A 13,286-nucleotide genomic window follows, 5' to 3' on the forward strand; every position below is an offset into this window, starting at 1 on the left:
TCTGCCCACCTCTGCTGTTCCTCAGACAGCATTGCTCAGAGGGATCGGAGCGGCGGTGAGCAGTCTCACTCTCAGCGCTGCAGCGGAGCGAAACTTTCAGTTTCTGAAGAGATTCAGATTGATTGATTGATCTTGTGCCATCCGCCAATCTTCATCACATCTTGGCATTGAAAAGACGGCCTGGCCCCTGCCTCTATCTGGTATTTATATTCTGTATGATGGTGTATTGCAGAACAACACCCATGTAGATGGCATATAATGTATAGCACAGTCCCAACATACTGAGTAATGGGGGGTATTTTATAGTCATAATACACAATGCTCATGCTGATATGTCTGGAACAAATAATTAATGTCTATGTTACAGTATAGAAACATAATACATACATACTTGCCTCCGTACACTGCTCTGCAACCTGCTGACCTCCATATACCACCCTGCAACCTGCTGACCACCGGTACACTGCTCTGCAACCTGCAGACTCCCATATACCGCCCTGCAACCTGCTGACCTCCGGTACACTGCCCTGCAACCTGTTGGCCCCCATATACCGCCCTGCAACCTGCTGACCCCATATACCGCCCTGCAACCTGCTGACCTCCTGCTGACCTCTGTACACCGCCCTGTAACCTGCTGACCTCCGGTACACCGCCCTGCAACCTGCTGACCCCCATATACCGCCCTGCAACCTGTTGACCTCCGTACACTGTCCTGCAACCTGCTGACCTCCGTACACCGCCCTGCAACCTGCTGACCCCCGTATACCGCCCTGCAACCTGCTGACCCCCATATACCTCCCTGCAACCTGCTGACCCCCATATACCTCCCTGCAACCTGCTGACCCCCATATACCTCCCTGCAACCTGCTGACCTCTGGTACACCGCCCTGCAACCTGCTGACCCCCGTATACCGCCGTGCAACCTGCTGACCCCCATATACTTCCTTGCAACCTGCTGACTTCCAGTACACCGCCCTGCAACCTGCTGACCCCCATATACTGCCCTGCAACCTACTGACCTCCGTACACTGCCCTGCAACCTGCTGACCTCCTGCTGACCTCTGTACACTGCCCTGCAACCTGCTGACCTCCTGCTGACCTCTGTACACTGCCCTGCAACCTGCTGACCTCCGTACACTGCCCTGCAACCTGCTGACCTCCTGCTGACCTCTGTACACTGCCCTGCAACCTGCTGACCTCCGTACACTGCCCTGCAACCTGCTGACCTCCGAACACTGCCCTGCAACCTGCTGACCTCCGAACACTGCCCTGCAACCTGCTGACCTCTGTACACTGCCCTGCAACCTACTGACCTCCTGCTGACCTCTGTACATTGCCCTGCAACCTGCTGACCTGCGTGATTTTTATTCTCGTGCGTGATTGTGTAGACAGGGCCCCAGTGCACTGTATTGCCCGGGGGCCTATAATGCTCTTAAGATGTCCCTGCTGGGGGGTATTTTATAGTCATAATACACAATGCTCATGCTGATCTGTCAGGAACAAATAATGAATGTCTATGTTACAGTATAGAAACATAATACATACATACTTGCCTCCGTACACTGCTCTGCAACCTGCTGACCTCCATATACCGCCCTGCAACCTGCTGATCTCTGGTACACCGCCCTGCAACCTGCTGACCCCCATATACCGCCCTGCAACCTGCTGACCTCCGGTACACTGCTCTGCAACCTGCTGACCCCCATATACCGCCCTGCAACCTGCTGACCTCCGGTACACTGCTCTGCAACCTGCTGAACCCCATATACCGCCCTGCAACCTGCTGACCCCCATATACCGCCCTGCAACCTGCTGACCTCCAGTACACTGCCCTGCAACCTGCTGACCCCATATACCGCCCTGCAACCTGCTGACCTCCGGTACACTGCCCTGCAACCTGCTGACCCCATATAGCGCCCTGCAACCTGCTGACTTCCAGTACACCGCCCTGCAACCTGCTGACCCCCATATAACGCCTTGCAACCTGCTGACCCCCATATACCGCCCTGCAACCTGCTGACCTCTGTACACCGCCCTGCAACCTGCTGACCTCCGGTACACCGCCCTGCAACCTGCTGACCCCCATATACCACCCTGCAACCTGCTGACCTCCGTACACTGCCCTGCAACCTGCTGACCTCCGTACACCACCCTGCAACCTGATGACCTCCGTATACTGCCCTGCAACCTGCTGACCCCCATATACCTCCCTGCAACCTGCTGACCTCCTGCTGAACTCTGTATGCTGCCCTGCAACCTGCTGACCTCCGTACACTGCCCTGCAACCTGCTGACCTCCTGCTGAACTCTGTATGCTGCCCTGCAACCTGCTGACCTCCAGTACACTGCCCTGCAACCTGCTGACCCCCATATACCGCCCTGCAACCTGCTGACCTCCGTACACTGCCCTGCAACCTGCTGACCTCCTGCTGACCTCTGTACACTGCCCTGCAACCTGCTGACCTCCGGTACACCGCCCTGCAACCTGCTGACCCCCATATACCACCCTGCAACCTGCTGACCTCCAGTACACTGCTCTGCAACCTGCTGACCCCCATATATCGCCCTGCAACCTGCTGACCTCCAGTACACTACCCTGCAACCTGCTGACCCCATATACCGCCCTGCAACCTGCTGACCTCCGGTACACTGCCCTGCAACCTGCTGACCCCATATACCGCCCTGCAACCTGCTGACCTCCGGTACACCGCCCTGCAACCTGCTGACCCCTATATACCGCCTTGCAACCTGCTGACCCTCATATACCGCCCTGCAACCTGCTGACCTCCTGCTGACCTCTGTACACTGCCCTGCAACCTGCTGACCCCCATATACCGCCCTGCAACCTGCTGACCTCCGTACACTGCCCTGCAACCTGCTGACCTCTGTACACCGCCCTGCAACCTGCTGACCCCCATATACTGCCCTGCAACCTGCTGACCCCCATATACCTCCCTGCAACCTGCTGACCTCCTGCTGACCTCTGTATACCACCCTGCAACCTGCTGACCTCCGGTACACCGCCCTGCAACCTGCTGACCCCCATATACCGCCCTGCAACCTGCTGACCTCCGTACACTGCCCTGCAACCTGCTGACCTCTGTACACTGCCCTGCAACCTGCTGACCTCCGTACACTGCCCTGCAACCTGCTGACCTCCGTACACTGTCCTGCAACCTACTGACCTCCTGCTGACCTCTGTACACTGCCCTGCAACCTGTAATGCAACCTATAATGCTCTTAAGATGGCCCTGAATAACATGTGCTGAACAATGGACTACTGTTCCCAGCTAGCCCAGCTTGCAAATCCTGTGCCCTCGGGCCACATCGATTTGACACTATTGCCCACAGCCTCTCCTCTGATCCAGGACTCCTCATCAATGACCGTGTAATCATGAGGACTTCACCAATGACCATGTAAAGGTGAAGTTCCCTCACAGTCTTCCTTGCATGTCTCCACATCCAGCCCCCCACTGTGGTACACTCACCGACCTTTCTCTGCCCTGAGTCCATGATGGAGAACTTAACCGGACTGTACGTTCCGACAGCTTCACCTGCCCCTCTGCTCCAGGAGTTCCTCATCAGTGACCGTGTAATGATGAAGACTTCACCATTGACCGTCTAAAGGTGAAGTGCCCTTACAGTTCTCCCTGAGCCTCCTCCTGCGATCAGCACACCAACCCCCCCCCCCCATGGGGATGGCCTCCTGCTGCTGTCTAGTACTCCATTCTCTACTTATTTGGCAGGCCCGCCCCCTGCCAATTCCAGTTGGGGATTGGTCAGGGCTCCCACATGAGCTGCCTGCCACTCCAGTTCTAAGCCCTGCCCCTCTTCCAGAACATTCTCCCTGGAAGCAAGGGAGGTGCCTCAGCACTGAAGCACAGGTGGTCACACCCACTGCTATACTAACTACTCCCTGCCCCCAGATCAAAACAGACAGGCCTAGCTTGCAGCATAGGACTGCCTAACTTTACCTGTACTGACAGACTTCCTAGCAAAAATCCTATGCTAGCACCTACCTATGGTAGAGGGTGCTACATATTGATCATAGACTACATTACAATGTGTCACCATTGTTAGATTGATCTTTTTGCAAGCCATATATGAGATAAACGGCCAGTACACCCAAAATAGCAATTTCAGTTTTTGTGTAGCTTCAGAAAGTTTGGATCATAGTTTCTATCTCTTGGGGAATTTGAGGTGGGGGTGGGGCGGCTCACTCCTTACCATTTTCTTGTAGACTAAGGTTGTTAACAAAACCAAATATGTTACCCACAGTAACCAATCGATCTCATTTTTTATTTTCTGTCAAAACGCAACAGCAATCTGATTGTTCAAATAGGACAACTATGCTTTTGTTTCCTTTTTTCTGAAATTTGTTTTTTTTTAACTTCCCTACATGTCTTTGATTTCTATACATGAACTTGATAAAAGTATCTATTTTTAAGTTTTGCCAGCAATTTTAAAACCTAGACGGCAAATCAAATGATTTTTGTAAGCTTCACATTACATTAGGTCACCTGTAACATTGTAACCATTGTAAAATTGGACTTTAAAACCATGAGGTTGACCTGTCTTATAAATCGGCAGACAGCATTCACAACATCAAGTGTGTCAAAAATGACAACTGGTAATTAGTGCAATGCAATACTTCACCAGGTTGCAAGTTCTTTCTTCTTTCTACAAAAAGCATGGCTTTCCATATATGAATATTAACAAAGTAGTGTGTTCAGCCTGTGTTCTAAATGCAAGGAATATTGAACTGACATGACAAGTGATCTCCTTAGGTGTCTGATTCTCCCAAAGGCGAGGAAGATTTTGAGGGATCAGGGATGGAGGAGGAACTATCCATCCTGGATGAAGGAAGTGGTGCTGGTGGAGATGAAGAAGATGAAGATGATGGCATAGTGTATTTTTTCCTGGAGGAAAGCACAGGATACATGCAGCCGACACTATACTTCCTTTCCATTGTACACACTCTTATTTCCTTCTTATGTATCATTGGCTACAATTGTCTGAAGGTGAGGCTAAATATTACAAAGACCATATTCCTTATTTTATGAATTATCTGTACTGAGTTGTTAGCCTTTCTCATTCTTCTAATTCTTCTACGAAGTAAAACTGTAGACTGAAAACTGGGATATTGACACTGGTAGTATTACTTGTACTATTTAAAAAATACATTCTCAAGAGACAGACTATTCATTTGGACTGTACTATCAAGAACATAAAGTGGTTATTACAATAGCTCAATTGATTTATACACAGAGAAGTTGCTAAATTTGGCATAACATAATGTATTTGTTAGGGCTCATGTACATGTAATTCAAGCTTAGAAGCAAGTTTAATGCAGTATATTTAAGGTACTTCTGAGTTGCTTTGATTGGCCTTTGGGTTGCTTCATTCTGCTTCTAACTTGCTTAAAGCTGTTTCAGGCTGCTTTTGTATTCACATATACTTATATAGGGAAGTAAAACAGCTTCTATGCAAACAAAATTCCATCTACACAAGCCCTTGAGTAGTGTTCATTCTACTGTGTGATGTTGATGCAATGGCATCCCAATACAACGTATCTGTGTTGAAGCCTACTCTATTGCACCTACTGAACATTGCCATGCGTTGCATTCCTGAAAAAGGGTCAGGTGCACTTTCGGCCGTGCAGGGGTACGTTGGCAGCCCACTCAAACCCACTCCCTTAACACAACACAAAAAATAACACGTTACTGTACCGTGATGGTGTGACTGTGGCCATAGAGTAATTATACAAGTGCAATTCAACTACATTTCCTATTAGTGGAATTGTTGTTTCAGTTTTGCAGGATAATAACATGGAATGACTAGTTTCTTATTTTTAGGTTTTATGCATGTCTCCTCTGTTCGCTAGGTTCCTCTGGTTATCTTTAAACGGGAGAAGGAGTTGGCACGTAAGCTGGAGTTTGATGGCTTCTATATTACAGAACAGCCAGAGGATGATGACATTAAAGGACAATGGGATCGTCTGGTCTTGAACACACCGTGAGTGAAACCAATAAGTAGAATAGAAAATGAGTTACAATATCTGGGTGTATTAGTATCATGAAGAAAATCTGTCTCAGAGAGTATGTTTTGCCAAGTAACAACTAGGGATGGGCCGAATGGACCTCTGTTTGGTTCGCACCAGAACTTTCGAACACTGTGAAAGTTCAGAGCCGAATAACAAACACCATTAAAGTCAATGGGACCCGAACTTCAAAAATCAAAAGTGCCCATTTTGAAGGCTTATGTGCAAGTAATTGGGCATACAATGGTTATAGGGGTCTGGGTCCTACCCTGGGGGACATGTATCAATAAAAAAAAAAGTTTGTGAAAAAACTAAAGTGAAAGCATAAAAATGAAAAATTCCTTCCAATATAGTGCCTGGGGGGTCCTCTTAGTCAACCTGTAAAGTGACAGATCTGTACCATGTCTAGAATCTGCTGCAGCAATAATTGCATTTATAAAGCCAAAAAAAGACATTTTCCCTGCAAGCTGCTGTTATTTTGCTCAGCAACAGCTGGGGAGTCAGTGTGTATGATGAGGCCACAATGTAGTGCACTGGGAACAAGATAAGAGAGTTTTTTTGGATACATTCTGGTGTCACTTTGACTTTGTATAGAAGTAACGGGTGCAGAAAAATTGGTCTTTGGGTGTCGATGGTGCCTTCCCACCGTAACCCTATAGAGGTGCTTTTGATGAAGGCAAAAAAAAATTGCAATGATATGCATATGGTTGGTGTTTTTGCCACGTTTGATGTGCCTAAGACACAGTTTACAGATAGCAATAGTGTGATCTGCTGCAGATGTGCTGAAAAAGGCCCAGACAGCTGAGCTTTGGGGAGTGGAGATAACAGCTGCAGAATGGAATGGACTAGGGTGGCTGCTCTCTACTCTTTCTTGATGTCAGCCTCCTTGGGGTTGTGCCACCTCACCTTCAGTTTCCTCCTCTGCTCTATCTGGCACCCAAGTCGCAACAGTGACCTCATCATGATCATGTCCATCTCCTCCATCTTCATCATTAGCACTGGAGACAACTTGGCAATACGCTGCAGCTTGGGGAACATGAATGCCAATTTGTCTACCAGTGTTCTTCCCTCTCTCTTGGCTCATGTTCCTGTCATCCTCAACCTCAGAACCAACATCTGAATCCAGTAATGGCTGGGCATCATCAAGGAGCAATTGGCTGACGCTGTGGTCAAATAACTCAGCTGACTCCTCAATGGCTGATGTTGGGATTGTGGCAGGAATAGGTGTGGACAAGAAGGCAGGTTTATCCACTCTGGCAACTGCAGGGGACTGCACATTTGTCTGTGCTTGCGTAACAGAGGATGAGGAGGATGAGGAAGGTTTAGCAAGCCAGTCCACCACCTCTTCTGCATGCTGTGACTGGATAGCACAGGCAAACTCACTAAACAGAGGAAATGATGCCCTGCCTGAGGACTGACCACCACATCCACCTTTGCCTGTGGATACATTTGTTGCTGGCCCCCTTACAGTGCCAAGGGAACGTCTGCGCCTCCTTGTTGTCCTCCCAGACATTATTGGGAGGGAGGGACGGTGCTTATAAGCAGATCTAAAGAAGAAGTTGAAATCTGTACATAGATGTACTTTAATCAATGTAAAGAGGTGCTTGGTGCACTTTAATTTGAGTACTCACACTACACAGACACACTCCACGGATACACTATAATATACTGCAATATAATGCGCCAAACGTACAGTGACGCACAGAACTATATGGTGTTAAACTTGCAGTAACGCACACAAAAGTAAATGGCGTTAAACTGTCAGTAACGCACAAAACTATATGGCATTAAACTGGCAGTAACGCACAAAACTATATGGCATTAAACTGGCAGTAACGCACACAACTATATGGCATTAAACTGGCAGTAACGCGCACAGAACTATATGGCGTTAAACTGGCAGTAATGCACACAAAAGTAAATGGCGTTAAACTGTCAGTAACACACAAAACTATATGGCATTAAACTGGCAGTAACGCACAAAACTATATGGCATTAAACTGGCAGTAACGCACAAAACTATATGGCATTAAACTGGCAGTAATGCACAAAACTATATGGCATTAAACTGGCAGTAACGCACACAGAATTATATGGCGTTAAACTGGCAGTAACGCACACAGAAGTAAATGGCGTTAAACTGGCAGTAATGCACAAAACTATATGGCGTTAAACCGGCACTGGCAATAACGCACACAGAACTACATGGCATTAAACTGGCAAAAACGCACACAGAACTATATAGCGTTAAACTGGCAGTAACGCACACAAAACTATATGGCTTTAAACTGGCAGTAACGCACACAGAAGTAAATGGCGTTAAACTGGCACTGGCTACACTGACATTATGTGAACTGTCCCTACTCTAGGTATACATATACACTAATGTAAAGATTACTAACACGGTCTCACTACACTGAAACTATCTGAGCTGTCCCTACTCTATACTAATGTATGTATGAATGACAAGGTCTCACTACACTACAGTGAAACTATCTGAGCTGTCCCTACTCTAGCTGCACACTATGCAAAGCTGAATGATGGTCCTCCTCACTACACTCACACTATCCCTAGACTGACACTAAACTAATTCTACACGGACAATTGAAGCAAAATAACACAGTATAGCACACTAACTAATAGCACTGAACAGAGCCCTGTTCTATCTCTCTCCACGCAGAAATCACACTGAAAATGGCTGCCATTGAAAGAATACTTTTATACTGTAGGGTGGGAATGAGCCATGATTGGATAAAGTCATGATGACAGTGTCCAATCATGACTCAGACAGTGCTCTGTGCCCTGATTGGCGGAAGCTTTCACTGCTTCAGCCAATCAGGGCTTGCAATGCACTGTTCAGCGCCGCAATGCATTGTGGTCGGTTCGAGAGGGGGCAAATAAACGGTCGAACCGTTCGCCCATTCCTTGTAACAACTAACCAGCTGCAGATCTACAGAGTAAAATGACAGACAATGAATAGACAATGGTTTGTACAGGCTGTTCTGGATAGATATTTTTTAAAGCACAGTTCAGAAATAATAATCTCAGGATGCAAAGATCTGTATTTTTTGCTCCCTAAAATCATGGCAATGGTACCCATCTTATGGGTAACTAGAGGGGAAAATGGTTAGTTGAGGTCTTTCTTCTGTGCTCATCTCTCCTTCCCTGGGAAAATGACTGGACATTGAAGGATTAGCATATTGATGAGGTTATCCCTTTGTTCTCCTGTAAGCATATCCATAGCGTTAGTTGAGCAACAGAATAGAATGCACTTAACTGTTGGATGAAGCAGCAGAAATAGGTGTTCACATCAAAGAGACCACACTTTGCAACTTCTTCGCCCTTCTTCTCTCCTTCCCTTTCTGCCACCCAAATTTGTTTTCTAAAAAACATTTAGGCTAATACACAGATAATGTGTAATGTAGCTACAATATATAACATAACACATTGGGTTGTAAAATGGCACTGAAACCAATAAACCGAGACACCCAAAATTAAAAGAAGGGTCTGTTCCATTCTAGGTAGCCTGTTCTCCCTGTATTGGTGGGTCATTCACCATGATCCCTCCATCCCCTAATTTATACAATTCCCCAGGTGCACAGAGTTCACCGTTGTGCAAAGCCTTACAGAATATCATGGTTGCAGGTTAGGGCTCAATGATCTAATCAAATGCCTTAAGCCCATGAAACATGGGGCCCGGGGCCCAGGCCCCAGGGTGCATGACCTACTGAGGATGAGCTTGGCTTCCAGCACCAGAAGGATGACCACTTTTCTAAACCACCACCAGCTCCGTGGCCAATCAGGTTTACCATATTTCTTTTGCCGTGCACATTCTCGCCTTTGCTTTAGCAGTGCATTCACTTAAATATACAGTCAGTAAGGAGGCATTATAGTTGCTTTGAGAGCTTTTACTAAAGTATGAGGATAAATTGCAAATCAACAGTTTCACATTGTTCTATGTGGTTTGCAATACAGTCCAGTACACGTGGCAAGCATAATCACAAATTATAGTAGAATAGAGTCCAAGATGCATAATGAGGAACATTCACATCTTGGTCATAAAATAATCACACTAACTATACAGGAGGGCTTTCTGTGGTGCTCACCTATTGTCAGTGCAGAGTAAAAGGCATTCCTTCTCTGACCTGAGGCCTAGTGCATATCTTCTTGCAGAGGGGGACATGCTCCAGCTCTGTCCTCTCTTCATAGCCCCATGTGCTACTCACAGACCCAAACCCTAAACTGCTCTTCCTCCTGACTAATATAATGAGAGGGCTGGACTATGAGCGCCACATACGCCCAGAGGGGAGGTGACTATATCCTAAAGGAATTACAGGCATCTAGAGGTCCACATACCGTAAGTCAGGCATTCTCAACTAGGGTTTCTCCAGACGTTGCTAGGGAACTGTGGTAGAGCCAGCAGCATTAGAGCAATAATTTTTTTCACCTGTAAAGATGGCATTCTGAACACAACTGGAAGGGGAGAATTCTTCCCCACTGACCACCATTGTACGGGGCATTTTCCTAATGACCCCCATCAATTTATTTTAGCAGAGGTTCCCTGGGAACTGAAAGTTATTTTAGGTATTCCTTTGAGGCAAAAAGGTTGAAAAAGCATGCCTTGTGTGCTCTTCAGAGACTGGAGATTTTTTATTTTTTGTTGAAAATGGTTAGGCTTTACACAGAATGAAAACACCTGATAGGCAAGGGTCATGGAGGTTGAGGTCCCCTATTCAGAAAGTAAGATCATTTTTAAAAGGCTGATTTACTGTATGAAATAAGACTGATAAACTTAGAAGTGAGATGTACTGATTTATGAACTGACTACCTTGTTGTTTTTTTGTATGTTTTTGCAGCTCGTTTCCAGGAAACTACTGGGACAAATTTGTAAAGAGAAAGGTAAAGGCTTATGTTGCTATAAAAACAATAGCAAGATTCTCCCTTTTGCTTATAGTTTCACTGATTATATCCTATCTTCCCCTTCTCTACTTACAGGTGCTGGACAAATATGGAGACATTTATGGTCGGGAGAGGATTGCAGAACTGCTAGGAATGGATCTGGCCAGCTTAGAAATCACCTCTCAAAATGGAAAGAAACCAGAGCCCGATAAATCTATGTTGGCTTGGTGTGTTTACCTGTGAAACTATGCCTACAATATATTCAATCACTTCTTCCCTCTGTTTTTTATTCCAGCATAACTGATCGTTCGTTCTTACTAAACCCCCATGTTTGTAAGGTCTTCTTCCTAATCAAACTGCCCTTTCCATCACGTTTAGCCATTTTGATATTTGACTCAGTGGCGGAACTACCAGGGTCGCACTTGCAGGACTCTAAACTGGGAGCACCTCTCCCTCTCTCATACAGCCCAGAGCCTGCACTGACAATTCCCCTTCCCTCCTCCCTTGCATGGATTGGAGAGGAGAGAGCTGATCTGTTCCTTCTCCTCCCACCCTTCTCCTCCTGTGTGCATCATGGAAGTGTGAAGCTAAGCAGGTGAATTTCATCATTCAGCTGCTGGGCTTCACACTTCCCATGGTGCACACAACAGAGGGGAGGGGAGGGAGAGAAGGAGCAGATCGGCTCCCTCCTCTCCCATCCGTGCGAGGGAGGAGGCAAGGGGAACTGTCAGTGGAGGTTCTGGGCTGTATGAGAGACGCTCTCAGCTCAGAGTCCTGCTGGGGAGGCACAGATAGGCAGCACTGATGGGCACTATTGATGAGCGCTGATAGGTGGCATTGATGCGTACTGATAGGTGGTACTGATAGGCAGCACTGATAACTAGTGCCCTGGATATCAGTGTAAACAATCTACTGACAGTCTTGTCGGTTAACTGCTCTCCTTTCCTCACACAGACACAGCGTGTCTGATAACCGGAAAGTCTGTTATCATGTGATCAGCTGATCACATGGTAAAGAGCTGCTATGATTGGCCCTTTATTGTGATCTGTGATCAGCTGTGTCCAAAGGACACATCAGCCACAGAACTCACTGGATGCGCACCTCAGGGGGTACACGGGAGGAAGGGTTCTGGTAGGATGTCCATGCACGCCCTCCCAGAACTGGAAGCCTAGGGCTCGGATGGAAGCGGAGGAGGGGTGGGGGGTCATTCATGGTTTCTTGCACTAGGTTCCTGAAGGTTCTAGTTATGCCTCTGACTTGACTTGACATCTACTGCAGTCATTGTTTATCTCCTTCTGAAAAATTCTAGCCGTTATGCTAAACATTTGGCCTTAGGGCCTAATGGGTTTTTGACTATGTACAAAGTATGTACATCAGGCATTCTAACTTTCACTTGCTGCATGTTTGTTCCAGGTCAGTCAGGATGCTAGTGTTTTTAGGAAAATAACAATGGCACCATCACATATGTTTCTCCTAATAGATGTCTTTTAGAGGGACCCTATCATCAGACTGTTCAATTCAACAGCAATCTCCCCTTTAAATTCTTTGTGAATTTAATGTATTTCATGTATGTAATTTACCTGTAAAAGCCTCCCTTGTGTAGACATCCAAAAGCCTTAATACTGCTGCTGAGTTGCCACCATCTTGGATGTGATGTCAGCAGACTCAGAGCTGTCACTCAAGTTACAATCTATAGCATGGGTGCTCAACCTGTGGCCCTCCAGCTGTTGTGGAACTACATGTCCCATCATTCCTCTGCCTTTGGGAGTCATGCTTGTAACTGTTTAGCCTCACAATGTCTTATGGGACTTGCACCCATGCTCTATAGTATTCCTCTTTGCTGCTCCCACAGCAGCTACACAAAGGGTTATGTAGGAAGATAAGGGGAGAGGCTGACAAGCTGGGCCAGCACAGAGAGTAGGTAGGTGCTCCCAAGAAGAGGCGAGGTCTGTGACATGGAAGGAGAGAGGGGGCTGTGCAAAGGAATTAACTGTTTCTGGAGTGGTCACATTTTCTAGCAAGTTCAAAGGCACGTTGCAAGCGAATAAAATAATTTCTGAAACTGAAAACACTGCAAGTAACCATTTAAAATACTTTTTTTTATTTTTTTCTGTTTTATCTGCAATTTGTTAGAGAGGTGTTCCGACCCCACCACAAAAATTACTGTAGCTGCTGATTTTTAATATAGGACACTTACCTGTCCAGGGTTCCCGCAATGTTGGCACCCCAGCCAATTTTCGAATCAGCTGTCGGGTGCTGCCACTGAAATTGCTGTTATGGGAAACTGACAGTGGAGCCCTTTGGCTTCACAGCCGGTTCCCTACTGCACTTTCTAATTGGCCCAGCGG

The 13,286-nt window shown here is 46.8% G+C and overlaps 1 protein-coding gene across 13 annotated transcripts in view; it reads left to right on the forward strand.

The window, feature by feature from the left end:
- RYR1 (ryanodine receptor 1) overlaps positions 1-13,286 on the forward strand; it is a 302,237-nt gene that overhangs the window by 280,790 nt on the left and 8,161 nt on the right. For all 13 annotated transcript variants that reach the window (XM_073598714.1, XM_073598720.1, XM_073598713.1 and 10 more), the window contains 4 exons: positions 4,787-5,020; positions 5,884-6,014; positions 10,896-10,938; positions 11,035-11,165. In XM_073598714.1, coding sequence (XP_073454815.1) covers positions 4,787-5,020; positions 5,884-6,014; positions 10,896-10,938; positions 11,035-11,165 — 539 coding nt within the window. The remainder of the gene's footprint in view (positions 1-4,786; positions 5,021-5,883; positions 6,015-10,895; positions 10,939-11,034; positions 11,166-13,286) is intronic.

The sequence above is a fragment of the Aquarana catesbeiana genome, linkage group LG09 (genome assembly GCF_042186555.1).
Source record: "Aquarana catesbeiana isolate 2022-GZ linkage group LG09, ASM4218655v1, whole genome shotgun sequence".
NCBI classification, from domain to species: Eukaryota; Metazoa; Chordata; class Amphibia; order Anura; family Ranidae; genus Aquarana; species Aquarana catesbeiana.